The sequence below is a fragment of the Scleropages formosus genome, chromosome 19 (assembly GCF_900964775.1).
Source record: "Scleropages formosus chromosome 19, fSclFor1.1, whole genome shotgun sequence".
NCBI lineage: Eukaryota > Metazoa > Chordata > Actinopteri > Osteoglossiformes > Osteoglossidae > Scleropages > Scleropages formosus.
In genome coordinates, this window is record NC_041824.1 from 22,003,415 (window position 1) to 22,027,436 (window position 24,022).

Below are 24,022 nucleotides of genomic sequence, written 5' to 3' on the forward strand. Positions count from 1 at the left end.
TTAAAAAAATAATAGGCCACCTCAGTTAACTCCCCCATACAGGGAGTCTCACTATTCGTAAGCTTCTTGCCTTACACGAATTGACAGGTGCGTCGCTCCTAAGAAAAACGTTTGAGCAGGAAGCATATGGAGCTCGTTCACCATGGGAGAAGGCTGTAAGGTTGTGAGCGCAGAGGCTCCTACGAAAGGCTGTTAAAGCAGCTCAACCTGCCACATGGAGTTTACGAGGATGGAGAAAGAGAGAGCAGATGCAAGGGATGAGTGCTCACTACGCGTAGAGGATAGAACTCATGAGCTGCGATGAAGAAGACGTTGGAAAAGCAAGTTGTCTTAGGGGGGAAAAGTCCAGAGACAATGGCAGCACACCTCAGATGGGAGAGACACAAAGGGAAAGAGCAACTGGAAGCAAGCCACTGACCTCTGACCCTGGCATAGCAGCAGCCGCACTTTGCCAGCACTTTTCGGAACAAGTGTTGGCAGGCACAGCCCCGGTGACGGTGGCCACCCTTCATGTTGTGCACCGGTGGATATCCGCAGGACCACCAGTGGTGAGCATGGCACAACACACACACTGATACCCGGCAGTATATCCCAGAGAGGCGGCGGAACAAAAGGAAGTAGTCAAAACACAAAAAGAGGGGGAAAAAAATCCAGGCTCAGAGTTCCACGAAATCAGCTCGTGAGAACGACGGAATGATCTACAGTAACGCAGTCCAGGGATCCTCCGGGTGTCAGTTTTCTGGGGAAGGCAAGGAACCGTCTCTCACCTTCCCGGAGCTCCGCTCCGCTCTCTTCGCTGTCTGGCTAAATAACGGGCTACGAGTCTGCAGGGGAGTGCGAGAGAGAGAGAGAGAGAGAGGCTGAGACACGGGGGTGGAGGGGGACGAGGGAGGTGGAGTCAGCAGCTCGAGTTGCTGGCTATTCCAGAAGGAGCTTCCCCCTCCCCTCGTTTTTCCCCTCTTCCTCTATCACCCTTGTGCATTTTTTCCAAAGTGCTCTTTGGTCGTGCTCTATGAATGGACCTTCCTCAATTACCACTACGTCACCTTACTCGGGCCCCACTTCCCGTAAATTACCGCGTTACCTGTTCACACTTTGTTACATGTGCTGCAGGCATGAGCTGCATGCATTGAGAATCCATAGACCTAAGATATGTTTTGAACCTGCCACTCCCTGGTCAGTTAAAAAATACACTCACTCTACATCATGAACTTACACGCTGACAGTTGGCCGCTTCAGTGCTGCAGAGTACAGATTGTGTAACAGAAGATGCGTTACTTACTCAGACATTTTGGCTATTACCGTTTAGCATGGCTATATTTTTATCTGACTGCATGTTTAATGCTTTTTAGTAGGGTCAGCATTAGAGTTAGCATTAGAGTTAAGGTTACTGGTGAAGAAATGACTGGAGTTAGGGTTTGGGTTTGGGTTAGTATCAGCGCTAGGGTTAGGGTTAGTCATGAAGAAACAACTGGAGTTAGGATTAGGGTTAGGGTTGGGGCTTGGATTAGGGCTAGTAATGAAGAAATGATTTGGGTTTAGGTTAGGGTTGGCATTAAGGTTTGGGTTAGTACTGAAAAAATGGTTGGAGTTTTCCAGCTAAGGTTTTCGATTTACTGAAATTCCAAGGCTTTCTACAATAAAATGGCCTATTTTGAAGAAATCATGAAGCTGAAATGAACGCGTGTCAAGTGTCTCGGTATTCCATGTGTATGTCCGATAGACAGCGAGAAAAGAGGGAGGCCGGAGGATGAGAGCAAGGGGGTGTCTCGCCCTGCCACTCCGAGTTATGTCCGTGCTCATCTGTAATCAGTGGGCTCATGGCAGACAGAGAAAGGGTTGAGAGACAGAGGGGGATGCATGTGTCTATGAGTGTGTCGACTAGTGTGTGCTTACTTCAGCCTGACAGTTACAGTGCCTGTGAGAACGTGTCTGTGTGATACATTGCTGGAGGGAGTGGGAGACGGTGAGCAAAGGCAGCCTGTCGGGGACGGGCACCAGTCGCAGGGACTGAGTGCTAACCAGCTGGGCTGTGTTCATCTTCTCTCACACTCTTGGGATGGACAATCCTGTTACCATGTGATAGATGTGCAAACCATGGCTTTCAGCAGGGGAATAAACAAGAGAGATCATATATGGACAAATGGAAAATCAAAAACACCTGTAATGTGTTTTGACACCCAGGGATTCCATGATAGACTCCAGACCACCATAACCCTGATGAGGACAAGCAGTTAACGACAGTGAAAGTTCACTTATACTGTATTTTCAAGCTTTACTGGATAACCTGAAGCAAAGTGCTTCTAACCACTTTGCCTGGCCGTTTTACCTGGTTTTCAATGTATGTATAAATGAGGCAGTGGAGGAATCTCTAATGGTGCTGAGGAATCACGCATGGCAGGGCATCCCTCAGCAAGCATAGACGACTCTCTTCCAGGGACACAGGTGTGACTGAAATGTGTTAGTTATCTCCTCCTAAGATGACTAGTTAGAGAAGCACCAGGTGAGCAGTGCTCATTGAGTCAGGCTTCCTGGCTCCTCCAAATAGGGCTGGTGGTCAGTCGGGCAGTGGATGCGGGGGGTGTTCACTGAGCCAGGTCACCATCTCCGCCCAAAGGAGTTGGTGGCCTGTCAAGGAGGTCGTGGTGGGGTTGCTGCTGGTTCCTATAAAGAGCTTGGTGTGCCACCGTTGACATCTGTGCCCTACAGGTCACCAACACGATTGACAGAGAGAGGGAAGATGGAGAAGAGTGCATTTCCGCCGTGCTCTCAGAGCTCACTGACTCAGGATGTTCGGAGGACAGAGGATTACGCTGAAGTGGACAACGGATCTGTGAGCGAAACATAAAGCTACGTTTCTTTGCTTTTCTCTGCAGCAGGGTGTGGGTTCTGCTGGGAATTGTCAGAGTTAGAGGATGCAACCGCACACAGAGGCACTCGCTTTCATTATTCATCTCGAGGAGACAATAAGGGCTTTATTAACAAACCATGCATCAAACCAGAGGTGGCAACCACCAGTTAGACACAGATCTTCATTGAAGTAAAAGAATAATGGAGTTCTTTGCAATACGATAACCATAAAAGTCTGCCTAGGCGAAGAAGTCGATGAACATCAGTTCTGGTTTTTCACAAGCTCATGGATGCTGATTAATCAGCCGGACAACATGCTGTGCTAATGAGTAAATCTGATGTTCCGTCAAAGCTGTGAAACGACAGAATGCCCAAAGTTTCACAATTGCTATGTACAGAATAGGTGAACACACTCTTCCAGGGCTATGTGAGAATATAATCAGTCTCTACTTTTTAGTAATTCCGTTTACATTCACATTTATTCATTTTGCTCACGGTTCTCTTTTCATAAAGGAGTATAATGAAGTACCGACACACCGTACCCTTGACAAGGGACATGTAACTCCAACCTCTGCACCTGACATTTATTCATTTAGCTCATGCTTTTCTCCAAAGCAACTTACAATAGTAAGTTACATGGAATCATTTACCCATCTACAGAGCTGGGTAATTCTACTTGAGCACCTTGCTCAAGTACTCAGGTACTGCAGTCAGAGGTGGGATTTAAACCTGTGAGCTTGGGATCCACAAGCAGTAGCGGTAACCACTATGCCACAAGCTATCCCCTTGGAGACTGTCAATTCTGCCATGGATTAAAAGAAAAAAAGAAAAGAATTTATTTCTTTGAAATACATACTTGGAAGCACAATTGTATAATTGCGTATGGAAATGAAACAGTTATGAGAGCTACTTGTAGAACCGTTCTGGTACTTTACAGGACTCAGGCTACGGTCAGTCTCTCTATGTGTGTGTGTGTGTCAAAGCAGATTAATTCTGCTCTTCCCTCTCTCCTTTCTCCTACTGGCCCCCCAAACATCCAAGTGATATACAGCAATCTGGTTCCCAATAAGCAGGCCTTTGAATATGAAGAACTAAAGTCTACATCTGATCTATATGCATGAGCTGTAGCCACCAACAGTAACAGTTCACATTAAATCATCTCAGGCCAGGTTCAGCAGATGGTTTCCGGATTCAAGCATGGTGTCTTATTTTATGAAGATGTGTGTGGACATCCAGGTATAATTAAACATGCAGACAGTAAACAGCCCCCAAGAGCTTCTGTACTGGGTAAAACCTGGACTTGTGGAAAGAATCGTGAGTCAGTTTGAGGGTAATTTGTACTGTGAACAGACCCCTACTTGTACGATTCTCGCACAGGTCTCCTGGGACTCTTGCAGAACCACCCTATGCTATTACTGACACTAATAAACATAACAGGAAATATACATAACTATACAGCTTGCTTCCTCCTCTAGATGTTCATCTTTTACCTTCTTGGGAGCTAAAACTGACTGGACATTTCAAGCAGGTATAAATGTAATCCAAGTAAGAAAAGTCAAGGCCTTTTTTTAAATTTATGTAATATTTACAGTTTTGACCGACAAATATTCGGGCACTCGAAAGGATTTTGATACTTAATACAGTATTGTTAACGTTCTTGATGTCATTACATGCTATTATTCTAGTTGCTGTTCAGCTTTGCCATCTCTTTGCCTTTCTGTCTACTAGTGCTGTTTTTGACCCAGTATGGACATTTGACAACAAAATGATTATGGCAATGTCTTTTACTGAATTATTATGAGACGTTCTATTTTCACACACACACACTGTCTGAAACTGCTTGTCCCGAGTGGGGTCGCGATGAGCCATAGATTACCCAGCAACACAGGGCACAAGGCTGGAGGGGGAGGGGACACACCCAGCACGGGACGCCAGTCCGCCACAAGGCACCCCAAGCAGGACTCAAACCCCAGACCCACCGGAGAGCAGGACAAGGTCCAACCCACACTCTGTTTTCACCACCCCTGAAACGGATTTTTGCCAATGGTCAGTCAAATTGAGAACCTGACCTCTCTCAAAATGGAAATCGCGAATGTCAGTTGAGTAAATGAGAAATAAAGTAATGATTAGGTTATTTCAAAGAATTAAATCGGGTGGCACAGTGAGTAGCGTTGCTGTCTCACAGCACCAGGGTGGTGTGAGAGGATGTGGGTTCAGTCCCCACTTAGGCTGTGTGGAGTTTGCATGCTCTCCCTGTGTCTGCGTGTGTTTCTTCTGGGTGCTCTGGTTTCCTCCCACAGTCCAAAGACATGCTGTTCAGGTTCACCCATAGTGTGTGAGTGACACAGAGAGTGTGTTCCACTGATTGTATGGATGAGTGAGCCAGTGTAAGGAGTGTATCTAGCAGTGTAAGTCACTGCAGTGAATGAGGTGTGTGGGCTGGTAACACTACACAGAGTTAATCAGAAGTTGCTTTGGAGAAAAGTGTCTGCTAAATAAATACATGTAAATGAAATAATGTCAGGGGGTGCGGTGGCGCAGTGGGTTGGACCGCAGTCCTGCTCTCCGGTGGGTCTGGGGTTCAAGTCCCGCTTGGGGTGCCTTGCGGCGGACTGGCGTCCCGTCCTGGGTGTGTCCCCTTCCCCCTCTGGCCTTACGCCCTGTGTTGCCGGGTAGGCTCCGGTTCCCCGTGACCCCGTAAGGGACGAGCGGTTCTGAAAATGTGTGTGTGTGTGTGAAATAATGTCTTGGATTTGTATAGGGTTGTACCTGTAAGTCAGAAACTATGTCTCTCTCATGGAAAGCAGGCAAATCTAGAGGACCTACAGTCCTTTGCTGAATCTCTAGTCATGATGCCAGTTATTACAGACAAACAGGGCTGTACTTGTTCGCACCGACAGAATGCACACCCGCAGTGGCAGACAGGTGTGTAAAAATGCCCTCTTCTATTCTGAATGTAAATTCACAAACACAATAACATAAAGACGAATGCTCATGCGCTGATAGTTAAGTGTGTAAAAATGCCCTTAATGTTATTTCCAGCTGCTGATCTCGGGTTGATTGATGCATATCCTGTCCTGAACACTGAGCTCGGGTTCCGTTTTTCCTCCTCTCTCTCCCTTGCTCACCAGAGCTGTACAGCTGTTCGCATGAATCTGCATGAAGGGCAGTTGGAGACTTTCTGGCTAAGGACCTGTGGATACCTAACTACCCTTTCTGCTTACGTGTCAAAGAAGAGCAGACAAGGAGCATGTAGTAGCCGTGCCCAGGCCAGCTCTGGGTTTACACCACCCTCCAGCTGTCCAGCACAGTACTGCATCATTTACACCGGTTCAAGGAAGTCAAGGCAGACGCACAACGGAACAGAATGTCCCAAGTGAGCAATAGGTTAGAGATGTTAAATCCTGTTGTCATAGATTGCGTTGTGTTTGATGTGGCTGGTTTGGGTTTGGCTAATGCAGGAGATATGACTGAGATGTTCAGAATTTTGAGGCTAATTATTGACATCCAGGAAGCTGACAATCTGCACATCGTTACTCGCTTCCGAAGTTGCTGTCCAGCATAATGTCCCATGTTTTTCATGATGTTTGTACCCAACACTTCCTGAAATACCCATAGTGTTTTTTACCAGCTTTCCTGGGAGTTGCCCAGTGAAATCAGTGCTTCTCAAATGGTGAAAATCCATATGTTTCACAAGTGTCTTTCTTCAGCTTTTCTGACAGCTCGGACAGTAGTATCCGTCACTCCTTATACTCCCCCTTAGGGAGTATATAAGGATATCAGACCAGGGTAAAATTCAAGTATCCCTCGATAAAAGCTAAGGCTTTCTGATATCCTTATATACTCCCCAACATGCTGTTCATCTTGATAAACTGCATGTCCGTCCTCAGATTAAACCCTTCAACATTTCCTGATGGTTCTCAACATGTTCTCCCAAGACTAGAGCTGCGCTAGATGATCTTCAACACAACTCCAATAGCTGAATTAATTATGGATAAGAGTTGGAACATTTCCGCAGCTCGTAATGCAGATTCTAGGGTACAAATCATATCGTCTCAAAACTAAAAAGTCCCTTAAAATGAGTCCATTATGTGAGAGACGGCTCAGTTCAGTTATATTTAATAGACACTCATCTGCATAAATATTGAACAGTTAAACAGCAATCTGACCAATTAAAGTAGCTGAATAGTCGGACATATGAAACTCAGCACACACATTATTCTTCGGCGCTTAAATCTGAACAATTGTTCTCCACACTTCTGGAGCCTTCTGCCCGCACACCCCAGTTTCTGTACATTTAACATGGAAATGCATATTTCTTGCTGTAAATCTACAAATACTAAACTTAAGTGGCAAACATATTTTGGTGTATAACACTAGATATGTACCCTTACACGAATCTGTGAAATGTTTGTTTTTTTCTCTAAACGTCAAAATTAAGAAAGATTTTATACAGATACGGAGTGGGGGTGCGGTGGTGCAGTGGGTTGGACCGGGTCCTGCTCTCCAGTGGGTCTGGGGTTCGAGTCATGCTTGGGGTGCCTTGCAATGGACTGGCGTCCTGTCCTGGGTGTGTCCCCTCCCCCTCTGGCCTTATGCCCTGTGTTGCCGGGTAGGCTCCGGTTTCCCGTGACCCCGTATGGGACAAGTGGTTCAGAAAGTGTGTGTGTGTACAGATACAGAATGAGATACAATAGCAGACATCAAAACCTCCAGTGGAGAGGTAAGACTTCAGTTGTACGTCTTAACGCGGTACAAAACGGTGCACATTAATGTCTTATTGACCATGTGGTTCCAACACTGTACTTTGAGGTAAAGCTATATTTCTGAGACAACCCTGACAGATAGACACATTCCCACACTGCGCCTCGAACGACACCCCAGAGAGTAACCGGTACCCTGCAGACCCATTGCCTCGGGTTAGAATGAACATCCTGCGGGAGTGGCAGGAACCACGGCACATCATATCGGAGCCATAAGCGCAACTCTAATGCAGCCCTTTTAAGGGCATGGCTGGCGTCGCCGCGGGGCTCCTCCAGAGGGTCACGCTGCACATTCCTGGAGCTATTTTGCAGCAGGAGAACTTGGAATGGGAGAAGAAAAAAACAGGAAGTTCCTACTGGAAGCGACTTTGGAAGTCTGAGTTAACATGACAGCAGTGAAGGGACTGCAGAGGAGCGCCGCTTTCCTCTGGAAATGTGAAGAGTTCCTGTGTGCCGAGAACCATTGCGCAGAGATAATAAGTCACAGCATGAGTAATGAGATTGCTCCTTAAATGATGGGGTAACATTTGGGACTGAGTGCTGGCAGCCATATGTGGAATGTTAAATTAAAAATAGCGTTCGCTGCAGTCATATTCGAATCAGGTTAACAAGTATATTTACGTAATCGGCATCATCCTTCGCCATCAGATTAGTGCCTCTGGCCTCGGTCTTCTCTTCAGGATACTTTCCCGGGAGAAGACGTATTATGCGTGGTCTTATAAAAATCCCCTTATACATATTTTAGGTGATTATCACATTCAGTCTTCCAAAGTGTCTTTCACGCTTTTCGTGACCCATTTTCAGAGCTGGATGTTTACTGAAGCAGTTCTGCTCTGACGGTCAAGGACTGAAAATTGTGGATCTTCTAGGAACTCGAGCCTTGAGCTAGCCATCATTACTTCATATATATTTGTGTAATTAGCCAAATTTCCACTTAAATGGCAACGTCATCCCTCGTGTATATCTCTCGGTCCATTCTTATGCTGCGGTGCTGTTCGCCCTCAGCCGATGGACATCCAAAAGCCTCTTTTGGGTTGGACTTGAGCTGAACAGATGTAAGTCATTTAACGATTTGATCATTTAAGAAAGGGACATTTTGCCTCCACAGTAGTGCAGTGAGTGGTGCTGCCGCCTAAGTGGTGTGAGAGAACGTGGGTTCGATCCCCGCTCCATCTGTGTGGGGTCTATGTTCTCCACATGTTTGGGTGGGGTTCCTCCAGGTGCTCTGGTTTCCTCCCACAGTCCAAAGCCATGCAGTTCTGGTGAATTGGTGATGCTTAATTGCCTCCCATCCAGGGTTTACCCGCCCCCCTAACGCTCAATGCTTCCGCGATATGCTCTGGATTGCCCTAATCTTGCTCAGGACAAGTGATTGCTGAAATTGGATGGATGGACATCTTGTCTACAGATCATGAGAAGAGAGGAGGAATCAAAGAGGCTGACGAGTGCCAACCCCCACCTCTGTCCACATCCCCGAAAAGGTTACAGAAAGACAAGTGCTCTGTATTAACAGCAGGGAACTGTCTCCGGTTACAGCAGCTAATGGCTGTTTAATTGGCCGTGTTGTCAGCTGATGAGCGGAAGCGTCTCAGATCTATGCGTGTGGAAAAGTCCACGTCTCTTCTCTGGTGCTTCCTCCCGCCCTTTTCAATACAGCATAAACCTGTTCTCTACATTTTGAAGGATTTCAGAGACAGAAGAGGTCCATTTCTCCACGCCGGAAGCTTCCGAAACAAAATATTGGAATCTTTTCGTTTTTGTGAATTTTCTGAAAATCTTTGCCGTTTGCAATAATATATACGAAATTTACGCCCTGAGCAGAAGGGAAATTGGTTTTAAAAAGAGAGACTGATGACCTACACATTATAGAATCTGGAAAGGATTTCAAGCATAGGAGGTTGTAGACCATTGTGTGCCTATCCTCTGATTCACTTTGCGTCAGGTTGTGGTGGCGCTCCAAGAGTTCACGTACACTAGATATACTCAGTCTTCATACCGCGAGTGAGTATGTATTTCATTTAGCTGTAGCTTTATTTCATCTCACATTCCTCTTCCTGCACGTTCTGAGCACTCAGACCAAAAGTAGAAAATATTTTCGTGCCATGGAGTCACTTGTGCGGTCATCCATGAACCCGCTCCGTTACGAAATCGTCTGTGCGGAGTGTCTTTGTTCTTCAGTGAAAAATAACAGCATCAGCTTGCACTAGAGTGGTAGCTTAGCACCAGGTTTGGAGGTAAAATAGAGCATCATGCTGAAAGAAATAAATTCCAACAGTCAAACAGTCCTTAGTGTGAAATGCTCTGCAAAGCCAAGGATTCTACCGCAGTAGACTGGGCCTGAACAGTTGAAGTAAACGCATAGTAAAGAGTGATGTGAATATGGGAAAAGTGTGATTTTGAAGAGTGATCCTTCAGTGTACCGTGGTGAGTGACCTACAGCGAACAATCCCTACACTGATTAGTCCGGCCAGCGGTGTATTTGTGGCGCTGTCATGTGATTTAGAGAACACTGGCGTGGTCTTGTGACTCCACTAAAACCACTATAAGGCATCATGTTCCTAATCTTTACCAGATGGCTGATCTTTGGTTCTTGCATCCTCTGCAGGAGAACACCATGAAGCAGGGGAAAAAAAGCACGGGACGTCAAGCAGACCCTGATCCATACTAACCGCAGGACGTATGAGAGGTACACAGAAGGAGCACAAGTTGCCAAACTGCTGCAACAGACACTCTGCAAATCTGAGTCTTTCATGCACTGCTCAGTTTTTGGCAAATAAAGCTCAATGCTGCTAGCACCGCCAAAGTGAATGTCCATAATTCAGTGTGCTTTTGAACATGTCGGAAGATCAGAGGCACCAAAAAAGGTCCTAAGACTAAAACCCCGGAAACGTTCAGTCTTCTATATACGTACAGTATTTTGTAGACATATCTGGAGAAGAGCCTTTATAAATACACACACACACACACACACACACACACTTTCCGAACCGCTTGTCCCATACGGGGTCGCGGAGAACCCGAGCCTACCCGGTAACACAGGGTGTAAGGCTGGAGGGGGAGGGGACACACCCAGGACGGGACGCCAGTCCATCGCAAGGCACCCCAAGTGGGGCTTGAACCCCAGACCCACCAGAGAGTAGGACCCGGCCCAACCCACTGCACCACCGCACCCCCAAAAGCAGATATGCGACACACACTTTCTGAACCGCTTGTCCCATACGGGGTCACGGGGAACCAGAGCCTACCAGGCAACTCAGGGCGTAAGGCCGGAGGGGGAGGGGACACACCCCGGATGGGATGCCAGTCTGCACACCCAAGCGGGACTCGAACCGCAGACCTACCAGAGAGGAGGGCCTTTATAAATAATTAAAAAAAAAAAAAATGCAGCAGTATGAAAGCGTGATGAGTAAATAAAAATCAAACAAAAAATTGAGAAGCACCTGCCTGTACGATTTGAAATGCGTTCCTTCAGTAGAAACATGGAAACTTTCAAGTGAATTTGAATTCAATTCAGTCACCTTATTTTTATAGAGCATTTTTCTCGCACGGTGACTCAGAGGGCTGAACAAACGATCGGAGGCATAATATAAATAAAAGGCTGGCTATACTTTAAATTACTACAATACCTATATTAATTATTAAAGTTATAATTAGGCCAACTGGTCACAGAGGAAAAAAAAACCAAACTGAAAAGCAAGGGAGGAAAAAAAACCTTTGGGGGTTCAAATGCTGGAAGCTGCCCACCCCTCCTGTACACACACACACTGTCTGAAGGTGCTTGTCCCAAGCAGGGTTGCAGCGAGCTGGAGTCTCACCCAGCAGCATAGGTCGTAAAGCTGGAGGGGGAGGGGACACACCCAGGACGGGATGCCACTCTGTCGCAAGGCACCCCAAGCAGGACTCGAACCCCAGACCCACTGGAGAGCAGGACCATGGTCCAACCCACTGCGCCACCGCACCCCCCTCAGTACCCCCTATTATATACAAAAATAGTCACTAGTTACAAATGCAAGGGAGTGTGAGAAGAGATATGATGTGATAAAAAAAGTTATAAATATAAATATAAACAGCGTTATGTATTGCACTGGTTTACTCTCTAGGGGGGATTTAGCTGTTCATGAGGTAGATGGCCTGAGGAAAGAAACTTTTCTTGTGCCTGGCTGTCCTGGTGCTCAGTGCTCTGTAGCGCCGGCCAGATGGCAAAGGTTCGAAGAGGAAGTGGCCTGGATGTGAGGGGTCTAGAATGATTTTGCTAGCCCTTTTACTGACTCTGGACGAGTACAGTTCTTGGAGAGCTGGGGGGGGGATGTGCCTATGATTCTTCCAGCAGTCCGAACTATCTGCTGTAATCTTCTGATGTCTGACTTCGTAGCTGAGCCGAATTTTATAACATTGTCACTAAAAGCTAATAAGGTGATGAACACACACACACACACATTTTCTGAACCACTTGTCCCATGCAGGGCTGTGGGGAGCCGGAGCCTAACCCAGCAACACAGGGCGTAGGGCCGGAGGGGGAGGGGAGACACCCAGGATGGGACGCCAGTCCGTCACAAGGCACCCCAAGCGGGACTCGAACCCCAGACCCACCGGAGAGCAGGACCCAGTCCAACCCACTGCGCCACCGCACCCCCCACAAGTGATGAACATGTTGTCAGAAAGAATTTAATTTAGGATTAGTAAAATTAATTCTTTATACTATATATAGGCTCTGCTTTGTGCCAAGGAAAATATATATAGGGTCTTTACATGTACCACGGGCTCCGCCCTGTCTTGGTGCAGCTGGAGGATGACAAGCACACTTCGATTACCTCTGGTGGTATTTTCTATCCCTGGCACACCATGCTCTGCAGTGCTCTCTGTGGTCTGACCACATGTTCGTATTATAGAGCATAACCCCCCCCACACCTACATCAGTCCACAAAAATCCCTTTGTTATCCTCGCTCCAGAAATACGTGTTCTAAATGAAACAGGCTGTTATGTTTTTTTTAAAACTGCGAGCAAAACGGAGGTGAGCATGATGTTTAAACATCTGGTACCTTTGCTTTTACTTTCCACTACGGTTCATTAGCAAAGACCACCTACCTTTGCAGTCCCCTGGTGGTTCAAGATCTCCACAAGCAGTACAGCTGCCTGTTACTCTACGGGTCATTGCCTGCTGGCCCGGACACCCTAACCAACTCAGATCCGCCCGAAGCCACATTTAAATTAACTGATACCTTTTGTAAAACTGGATGCAAGTGGGACATTGCACATTGCTTTGCACCAGCGTGATTCGTCTCATGTACGGACAGATCACTTGCAGGTGTCGTTTTGGACTCGGTGTGTCTGTGCAAAGCGTGTGAGGAAACAGGAGCTAAGTCTTGCTTACCTTCTGCAGCTCTCTCACCCTTCTCCTGGCAGTTCAAGCACTCCGGTTCCCAGGCATCTCGCGATGGAGCCCAGTCCCCAAGCCCTGGACTCTTCTTCACCTCATCCAGCGAGCAGCTGTCCTTGCCCACCTCTGTGATCTGAGCAGACGGCGCAACAAGCACGGTTCCTGTAAACTCTCTCTCACTTATATCTCATATACACATTTTTGGGTTCTGCTTTGTCCGTCATTAACAAATGAAGATTTTAATTAGAAGTGAGGCAACGAAGAGAAAATGAAATGCGTGTGAGTGTGTGTCTGTGTTTGCGCCCGTGTGTGTGTTCGCTGTCCCTCTCCTGTTACTGCAAGATCCACATTCACAATGATTCCGGCGTGGAATTTAAATGGCTCAGCCAAAAAATACATTATAAGATATTTCAGTAGCTTTAAGCAAACAACTGGAGCTCTGTTTTTGTGAATCTGGGCAAAAAAAAAAAAGGGATTCTCGGTTGTCGTTCCTTAGGCTGCAATAAATTCCCTTTTCTTCTCTGGTGTCCTCAAATGTTGCTCTTTTAGTAGTTTTTTGAAGTTTTCATTTGGGTAAAATGAACCACATTAGATTGTCCTAAGTATTCAGTGTGCAGTAAGAGGCTTCCCATGGCTTGTGTGAGCTGGCATGAGGTGGAACTGAGCCATGGGGTGAGGTTAAACCTAACAAACAGCTCCCCGTGCCCATCCCAGGCCCGCTCCTCCAGAAGTAGGACAAGCTGACAGCTGTCGGGGAACCACCGCTGCTGGTCTGAAAGCCAAAAAGAGACTTGGAAGAAAATATGAAAGGACACCAGTAGAAAAAAGGATTTTGCACCCAAGGAGAAAAAAGGAGTTTACTGGAGCAATTTAGAGTAAGTACCTTGCTAGAGGGTCCTATAGCTGATGCCTTGCAACGGACTGGTGTCCCGTCCTGGGTGTGTGCCCTCTGCCTTCGACCTTGTGCCCTGTGTTGCTGGGCAAAGCTCTGGCTCGCCAAAACCCCACTCGGGATAAGCGATTGCTGACATTGAATGGATGGATGGATGGATGGATGGATGGATGGATGGATGAATTGATGGTTTGAATCCCACCTCCCAAGCAGGACTCGAACCCATAGGAAGGTGATCAGGAATCGTCGATATTCTGAGTTTTATGCAGCTACTCGTGTGATGAACGTTGGTTCATATGGTGGAAAGAAACAAATTAATTCTACTTAAGAATCACGCGTCTGCATCTAAGTGTCTCTTCCTGCTAATGTAATGAACACATTGTATTTTCTATGAGATGTACATCGCTCTGGAGGAAAGCATCTGCTAAACAAACACACACACACACACACCGCTTGTCCCAAGCAGGGTCGCAGCAAACTGGAGCCTAACCCGGCAGCAGAGGACACAAGGCTGGAGGGGACACACTCAGGATAGGACACCAGTCCATTGCAAGGCACCCCAAGCAGGACTCGAACCCCAGACCCACTAGAGAGCAGAAGTTCGCCAAGCCTGCCGCACCACCTCAGCTCCCTTATGGATTTAAGCCAGCAACCTATTTATTTAAATGAACTGTCTTTGGGGCCAGCAAGCACAGGCAGGGACTGCTGAGAACCGTGAAGCCCTCTCATTGGTGAATTGAGGATTCGGAGAGCAAAAGATGGATAGAAAGGCCCAACGGTATAATGGCCTTTTGCGTGCGTGTATGACGGAGACGCGATGGCCCCATGACCACATCAGTGAAAGTGCCGCAGTTGGGATCGCCTCTGTTTACAGTGGCCACTGTTTCCTGAGCTCCGCTCATCAGCTTTGCGAGATTCCTTTCCAGCGGATGGATTTGTTTATGCAGCTACAGCAACCTCTCCCTTCCTTTCTCCTTCCCTCTCGGAGGTGCCGTAGGCATTATCTCAGCTCACCTCTGGAATGTGTTTGTAAATACGGACAGCCGCGCTGGCAGGCAAGGACCTCCGCGGCTCAGCCCTGGGGGCCTCTGGGTAGCGAGGAGCTCCAGCATCACTGTGTGGAAGGGCCTCGGCTCCAGCCATGAAGGAGACAGAGGTTTTATTCTGTCTCTGTGTCACAACTCTTTGTCCATCCATCCATCCATCACAACTGTTGTCACAACTCTTTGTCCCCCCCAGCAGAGGTACACACTGTCCAATCCATAGTTTAATGTGCATCTTTCAACAGAGGGTGCTGTGTAGACATAATAATCTCATGTGTTTATATACATACATACTGAAACTGCTTGTCCCAAGCAGGGTCATGGCAATGAGGAGCCTAACCTGGCAACACAGGGCACGTGGCTGGAGGAGGAGGGGACACACCCAGGACGGGACACCAGTCCAGCACAAGGCACCCCAAGATGGACTTGAACCCTAGACCCACCAGAGAGCAGGCACAGGCCAAACCCACTGTGCCACCACAGTCCCCATGTGTTTACAGGGCAAGTAAATTATAGGAAACTCTTCCAGCTTGCAGAAACACATCTGAATTTTAACCATTTGTTTTCTTTCGACTAACTGTAACTATATCACATGCTGAATTTCTGTTAGTCTCTTGATATCCCCTGTGATGTACAGTTCCAGACAATTATTGTAAATACTGTTACTGAGAGTTACTCTGGAAGCTGAGGATTCAGCGGGTTGTTACAAACAGACAACCGACACGGACCACCGAAGGAGAACAAAACTGCAGTGACGCAATTAATTAATTAATTACAATAAACTACAGTCCTGCTTGACAATATGTGAAGCTTATGGGGATGATTGTTATTCTTGTATAAAATATTAAAAGAAACTTATAAAATCTAAATGTTAAATCTTAAAATAAATGTATAAAATTAACAAATGATTGATTTACACACCTGACTCTACTTACCTTCTTGCATCAACCAGTGACACTTGAGCTTCACTTATTTTTGCACCTGCACTACTTGTGTGTTTCTACTACGCACACGATTTGCTCTAAAGCAACATGTGGAACTGGTCATTACACACATATTATGGCACATGAGAAACACTGATTCTCATTAAATACCCCTTTTATGGTAAAAGTAAGGGACACAAGGGCTTCACACACTTTCCGACAGCACTGTAAGTGTCCTGCACTTTTCCCGCAGGCAAAAACCACAACGTTATAATTTGTGCGCTTGGTGTCGGCTGCACCTGCTGTACTCCACCTCTTCTCGTGGTTTCCAGTGGGAAGGAGGTGAACATGCAGTTCAATACTGCGTGCAGAAGCAAAGGAACCGGTCCACGGAGGCTCTCTCACTCACCCACTGTTGGTTGGGAATGGCCAAGGAGGTCAGCATATCCGCCATAGCACCTAGGATGCGGTCCGTCTGCCCCTGGTTCTTCTGAAGACCTTTCATCCTTCAGCTCTTCTAAGCAACTTGACCCCCAGTTGTCTACTTCTCTCTCCTTCCTTTTGCTCCCCTTGCTCCTTTGTCCAGAACCTTGAGCTGCAGTTTGGCTCCTGTTTACCTGGCGCTTCGGACCTCTCATGCACACAAATATTTCATCCCGGTGTTGCACAGCACGTCCCCCGTCTTGACGGTGAAGCCGTGCGTCTCTCACCTCTTTCCCGAGTGTCTAGCTTTCAGGATCCCGGTGTGTGTCTCCTCTGAGTCGTTTTCCAAAGATCGTTGATGTTGTTCATATGGATTCCACTTCTCTCCTCCTCTTTCTTTCCCAGATGTGAAAGCTGTGTTTTGTTAAGATTAACCATCGCACCCTCCCAAAATGTGCTTTCCTGGTTTGCTATTGGCTGCTAGGCACACCTCCCCTTCCCCTGCACCGCTCTCACTCCTTTCCTCGATACCCCTACACTCCATCCCAGCTTCTCCTAGTCCTTCTGCCATGCGGTAAAGCTCCTCCACCTCCTTTCTGCCCCTGTCTCCCAGTCTCTCATCTTCCCATTTTACTCTGCAACACATGGCCTGCGACATTATTACCCTGCACTCCTGTCTGCAGTCATGACTTCTTGCTTTCATTCAAATTAAGAATAATAATAATAAAAATACTATCTGCATATTTTACATATTTGATGACCAAGGATCAAAGCCACAAAAAAGCACCTTAGTATTCCTGAATCTCAAGCTGTTACTCTGAACGAAAGAAAACTGACTTTAATAGGATCACAAAATATCCATTTGCTACATTTTCCCAGTCAGAATATATTTTTTTTATCTCATTACTATAATCTTTGCTGACTTGTGCCCATCATACAATAAGGAAAAGTATTTCTAATTTTCAGAATATCCCAAAAGTGAACTACATCCATTCTGACATACACTGCAATGTGTTATTCTGTATTGGTTATGTCTTTAGATCTCATCAAATGAATTTATAACATTTGCTAAATACGCTTTTGGTCCATTCAAATATTAAAAATATATGCTTTATAAACATTCCATTTTACCCGAATTTCTCTGCCATACGGGAAAGGTGTGCGCACGTCTGTGTAAAAGCACATTTTTACATTCGTATGTCTTTCAGTGTGCGTTTGCGTACGAGTTGCTGCGTGTGTTTGTTTGTCTTTGAGAGCGAGTATGTTTCTGTGTGGTAATGTACCCTTGCAAACACGGGAGTGTGTCCTGCAATCAGTTTCAGGCACAGAGCGTTCCCGTCAACGCGGATTGCGCGCCTTTTATTGGAGGCCGGTTGAATGTGTTCCTTGGTCGCCTTTCATCTGGCCTCGAGTCAGCGCATGCATTTGGTGATTACAAATGTTTGTTTGATTCCTTAGGCGACGGCCAAGTTTCCCTTGGCGCGGACGTTTTTTCGGGCTGATTTCTCTCGCATAGTTTGTGCATCAGTAACAAAGCCCAGCACTGAAACAGTGAGGAGTGTGTGTGGGTGTGTGTGGGTGTGTGAGGGTTAGGGGAAAAAATGGGCAACCAAAAATAGCCTTCCAGAATTCATGGAGTCTGAGGGAAGGTCCCGTTAACTGGTTCTGGTATTCTGGGTATTATTCCATACACCTTCTACTAAGGGTCCAGTACCTCACTTGTGCTGCCTTCACCTGTCCAACTCTGGGCTGAGTTTAAAGGGACATAATTTACTCCTACACAGAGTCTCGGGGGTTGGTTTAGTCATTACTAATTTGGATGTTTTGTATTTTATTCATTAAATGGACCTGAAAATTACAGGAAATGTGTTGTAATTCAGAGAGCATTACTAGCTCTGCAGTTATACATAGAAACACAGTCATGGTTCATTTAATTCATATTAATTTATTATTCACCCACTCACACATTCACTTTCGTTGACTGTTTGTCCAACTAACTCAGAGTTGTGGCAGTCTGGAGCCTATCCCAAAAGCACAGAGCACAAGGCCAAGCAGTGTACACCCTGAACAGGACACCAGTCCATCGCAGGGTAGGCACACGCACTGATTCACTCACTTTCACACACACTCACTTTCACACACACACACATTGTCTGAACTGCTTATCTCATACGGGGTTGCGGGGAGCCGGAGCCTAACCCGGCAACACAGGGCTAGAGGGGGAGGGGACACACCCAGGACGGGACGCCACTCCATCACAAGGGCACCCCAAGCGGGACTGGAACCCCAGATCCATCAGAGGGCAGGCCTCGGCCAAGCCCGTTGCACCCTTGCACCTCCCCATGCATGCACACACTGCGGGCAGTTTAATTCTTCATTTATCTATCTTTTGAAAAAATTTGGAAAAAAAAAAAATCAAATTTTTTGTTTGAGTTTCTTCCATCTGTTTTCAGGAACCTCTTATCCAGTGTTGGTCACGCAGTGAGAAGCATGGGGCAGAAGGGGGGTACATCCAGGGCACTCACACAGGCACACAGTAATCACAGTCAAGCTATTTATATTGATTTATGCATTTATATAGCTGGGTATTTTTACAACATTAATTCAGGGTAAACACCTTGCCCAAAGGTAGTACAGCAGGAGGCGAGATTCAGAACTGGGTCTTTCACACAGAATGACAGAGACTCCAACCCTCAATGTTCAAAAATCGTCAAAAATACTTTTTACAATCAAAGATAATTCTTCAGCAAAAAACATAAAAGCCTGTTGTTGTTGTTGTTGTTGTTGTTGTTGTTGTTGTTGTTGTTGTTGTTGTTGTTGTTGTTGTTGTTGTTGTTGTTGTTTTGCAGGGGGATGCGGTGGTGCAGTGGGTTGGACCAGGTCCTGCTCTCCAGGGAGTCTGGGGTTCAAGTCCCACTTGGGGTGCCTTGCGACGGACTGGCGTCCTGGCCCGGGTGTGTCCCTTCCCCCTCCGGCCTTGCACCCTGTGTTACCGGGTAGGCTCTGCAACCCCGTATGGGACAAGCAGGTCAGAAAATGTGTGTGTGTTTTTGTTTTTACACTGTTTAATTTTGAGTAGAAACATACATTTCTTTGCGTGTCTGGTTATGTATATACAGTGTCTTACAGCAATAAATGTGCTCATCACTGGAAATTAACTTCCGGCCTTACAGGACATTTACCAAAAACGCTTGGGGTGCCTTGTGATGGACTGGCATCCCATCCTGGGTGTGTCCCCTCCCCCTCCACCCTTGCCCCCTGTGTTGCCAGGTTAGGCTCCAGTTCACCGTGAGCTCGCTTGGGACGAGTGGTTTCGGACTGTGTGCGTGCGCGCTGTCTGAGAAAGGCCTGAAATATCACTAAGGACTGCGCTCACCCAGCTCACCGCCTGTTTGCGACACGGCCATCCGGCAGACGTTTCCATTGCGTCCAGTCAAGGACAACAAGAATGAAGAACAGCTTTTACCTACGAGCCATCAGACTACTTTACAGCCAGTAGTCCTTCACCTAGCACTGCGACACTTGATTACTAACACTATATTTCCGCCTCTTCCAGAGCCCTGGACATGACTATTCGCTGTTCACTATTTACTTTTTATTATACCTCTATTTATTTTTACTTGCCATTTTGTACTGTCTTACTTATTATTAAGGGGGGGGGGCACAGTGGGTTGGACCGGTTCCTGCTCTCCAGTGGGTCTGGGGTTCGAGTCCCACTTGAGGTACCTTGCGACGGACTGGCGTCCCGTCCTGGGTGTGTCCCCTCCCCCTCCGGCCTTACGCCCTGTGTTGCCGGGTTAGGCTCGGGCTCCCCGCGACCCCCTATGGGACAAGTGGTTTCAGATGATGTGCGTTCTTATTATCAGAACACCACTGTCTAAATACGTGTTTGTTCACGTCTAATACGAGCCTCATCGCAAGCATTTCTATGGCCAGTGTATCCAGTGCGACTGTGCAAATGACAAAGAAACGACTCTGACTGTGGCTCTGAGAAATACAAAGGTGGCCCATAAGGGGGACCCTGAACATCGGCCTCACCGCAACTTTTCCCAGGTAAAAACTGTCCCCACCTTGTGGTGAAAATCAGCAACAGAATGTGAAGCGAACACCATCTGTGTGATAGAACTCCTTCACTGTGCAGCCCATCCTCACTCAAACCCCTCTTCCCCTTCCTACTGATGGCCTGTTCTTTCTTTTTTTGTTAAATTTCTAGTACAGTTAAAATCAATCTGCTCTGCTCTCAGACATTCACCAGATTTTATATTGTGATCCAAGACCCCCCCCCCCCCCCCCCCCATCCCCTCATCTTTTGTTCTTCTCCACTATCTACTGTACTTAACATTTACATTTATTAATTTAGCAGATGCTTTTCTCCAAAGCGATGTACATCTCGGAGAACAATACGAAGAGTGTATTATATCAACAGAAGAAGAGATTTGGATGCAGACACACGATCCTTGAGTACAGTCAATTAGTCACATACCACAGTACAAACCAATGTACATTGCTTGAGTAGCTGCATATAGGCTTTTCCTTGTTAAACAAGCTGTCATTAAAAAGGATAAAATGTAAATGCTGTTATCGAGCACTTACGAGATCTGGGGAGAAGCGAGTCCGAGAGAAAAGGGTGGAGGGAGGCTGACCTGAGTCTGGCTCCAGAGAGGGTTTCTTTAACAGCAGGGAAATGTCCTGTAGGAGAGGTGAAGGGATCGGATGGACGGAGCAAGTGGTGGCTCTGTGTGACAGCGGGAGGTCGGATGGTTCAGTTTCAGACCGGGGTTGAGATGCGGAGAAGGTGACTTCGCCACCTATTCGTCCCTACTCATTCCTCCTCCTCTTCCTTCCTCTCTCGCCGCAGACCATTTTACCTTGTCCTTCAGAGGTGAAGTCAGCTCGATCACAGACAAGTCCTCGGCAACCACCTACCCTGACCACACCGGACCTCGCCGCAAAGTCATTGCGGATTGTTAATTGCAGACTGTGCTTTGTTGTTCAAGAAGGTGGTTTTTGGCGAGGAAACAGCAGAGCGGAAGATCTTTAGGAGTTCCACGGAAATTTTTAGGTCTGTTAGGATCCCTTATTTCTGCCATCCTCATTCCACAGCCTGGATTTTGGTCCTGTTTGCACATGGCACCATGGGGTGTCTGCTGCCCGAATGTTCCCTCAACTCCAAACTGATTTGTACTTTTTCACGCAGTGCCCACTTTAGTCTTGCAAACAAGGTATTTTCTTCCCTTTGACATGGAAGACTTGTGTAGTTTTGCAGACCTCATTTTTTTTAAACTGTATTTTGTAATAGCAGGAAATCGGTGAAATGGCCTCTTACTCAACCCCACCCCAAGAATCTGATGCCTCTTTCTGATTATTCAGTTTCTGCTTCTTCTATATTTGTTTCCTCATAGATGTAATTATTTGCAATCTATCCTCAACATTTCGCATTGTTTATGACAAGGGGATCTAAGAGGTGGAAGATGTCCAAGTTAACCGACTGTACATTTCTTAATCCATTTATAAAACTGTTAAAGTCCCACACAGTCCTATACTGCGAGCCATGAGACAGCGTACGTACAAAATATGATGGTCATAATGGTTTCATTTTTAATAGTTTTTCCGAGCTTACAAAAATAAGTGGAAATATGCACGGGCTTCCTTCACATCATGAACACACATATTGAGAGCATTTGGACTTTGGAGAACATCTGTACTGTAAAAGTGCAAAACAAGCTATACAGCTCACATCTACAAGAAGCACCTAACAAGGACTTTCATTTGACTCGCAGCACCACACAAGGCGATCGTCCCCCTCCATACGTTTTGTCTGCACATCTCGGTTGTCTCATCGTTGGGTGTCTACTGCCAAGCATCTCTCAGAGATCTTGTTACCTTTTTATCCTAGTGTAAAACAATCATCTCTCAAATTGATGAGCCCTCAAGCAAGAACTTTTTTTTAATGATGAAACGAGTCCTAAAGGCAAGGAGAGTCTTACCAATCAGCGTAAAACAGGAAGTGATAAAACTAAGTTCTAGAATTCTCTGCAATTATTTCTTATAGCACATCTGGTTTTGAATTAGATCTTCTGTGTCCATGAGATAAAGCAGGACTACAGTATTTTGGGTGAAAGATTAACGCTTAAATGGCCCTGAAACGTAGTATTTAATTTCCCATTTAAATTACAAGTAATTAAGAGTATGTTTTTCCATGAGTTTAAATGTATTATTTATGATTTTCAGGAATTTTTTTTTTATTATTATTATACAGGTGAAGCCAGTAAAATGGAAACTGCCATGATTGTTACTTTGTTTACTATGCAGCAATGAATAAATTTGTTTTAATCTTGTTCATTTTTCATCTTTTCCTTATTCTATTATCATTATTTTGTCAAATTATAATCCCACAGACATAGTGTTAATGGAGGAGCAGTTTGTGTGTTCAGAACAAGCGATAGTTTATCCTGGTGACTAAAACAAAAAAAAAAAAAAATGCTGAAAATGGGGAGGAAAAAAAAATTCTGCAGAAGACAGCAAAAACTTTTTTGACGTTATTAAAGGCATTAAGGTTCTGTGGTCAAGATAAAGAGACAACAGGAAGCCCAGTGCCCCCTGAATGACCACAAAAGATTGTTTCCTGCCATTTGTGTGTGTGTGCAGCTGTCACACACACCACAGATGTGACTGTTGTCATACAGAGGAACAGACTACTTCCCCTGAGAGCCTCTTGGCCATTATAAATACGCAAAGACACACACACACACACACACACACACACACAAAACGACATTCAGATGTACCCTGTACAGTACTGCTGAATAATAAATCAGTGCATTGTTCCCTGTGGTCGCAGAGGTAGAAAACGCTCTTACACTTCTGCTTTTACACCACTGCTGTCACATGCTTGCTTTTGTGTGGTGAACTGTTTTTTCTCTCCCTCCCGCTCTTCGGGTTGTGTTTGAAAACATTCAAGGTTGTTAAATGTAGGCCCACTGACTCCTAGACACCGACAACATCTAGTCTCTACAAGTACGAAGCGGGAGCTTGGAATACATTCCTGTAAATGTAATGGCACAATTATTCACCAAATCACTTAGATTTTATTCTACAGAAACGTTCTTTAGAAAAAAAAAAAAATGTAGGTGAATCAATGACTCAATCAGTGAGAATTAGGCAAAAATTTTGTTTCGCCTCGTGGTTTTAACCTCATAACTGTTGCGTAAGCAGTAAATATTGCTGCTTGGATTCCTTTTAAGGTTTCTCTGTACTGCGTTCCCTTTCCGCAGCTTCCACAAATCTGATCTGCTCTCCAGACAATGTTTCTCTGCTTCTTAGCACCTCAGCATCTGCGCTTTACAGAGCCCCGGAAGCAGACGCACGAGGGAAGGCTATGATGCACACACCTCCCTTTGGAAACGTGGGAACGTGTACCTGGTGCTGTAGGATCGGCCTGACGGTGCAGAAGGGAAACTGTGTTTAATGTGCTTCAGCTGTTTGCTTTGGTTCCCACAAATGAAGCACCAAACGGCCTCACAAACTCAGAAATAACAAATATCCGCAGATATAACAAACGGTTTCTGTAAGTCGTACGGCTCTGAAAGTTTGTTCTTGTTTCAGCAACGTAACACAAGTCAGAGGTGCACAAGAAGCATGGAAAACCTACTGAGAGTATCTAAGAACAACAGCGAGCTTCCTCAAGATGCAATAATATAGTAATATACAGCACACCGGGCCAAGTCTAGGTAGGGGTCAAATTAAGATT

At 46.0% G+C, this 24,022-nt stretch overlaps 1 protein-coding gene across 4 annotated transcripts in view; it reads right to left on the minus strand.

The window, feature by feature from the left end:
• The window catches only part of arhgef25a (Rho guanine nucleotide exchange factor (GEF) 25a), a 53,673-nt gene extending 36,747 nt beyond the window's left edge, over positions 1 to 16,926 (minus strand). For 2 of the 4 annotated variants that reach the window (XM_018760455.2, XM_018760454.2), the window contains exons 1-2: positions 16,259 to 16,926; positions 12,986 to 13,124 (exon numbers count right to left, since the gene is read on the minus strand). In XM_018760455.2, the coding sequence (XP_018615971.1) occupies positions 12,986 to 13,124; positions 16,259 to 16,354 (235 nt within the window). In that variant the 5' untranslated portion in view covers positions 16,355 to 16,926. Of the gene's footprint in view, positions 1 to 418; positions 2,229 to 12,985; positions 13,125 to 16,258 lie in introns of those variants that run through there. The other 2 variants (XM_018760456.2, XM_018760457.2) reach the window with 2 other exon arrangements.
• Between the last annotated feature and the right edge of the window lie 7,096 nt (positions 16,927 to 24,022).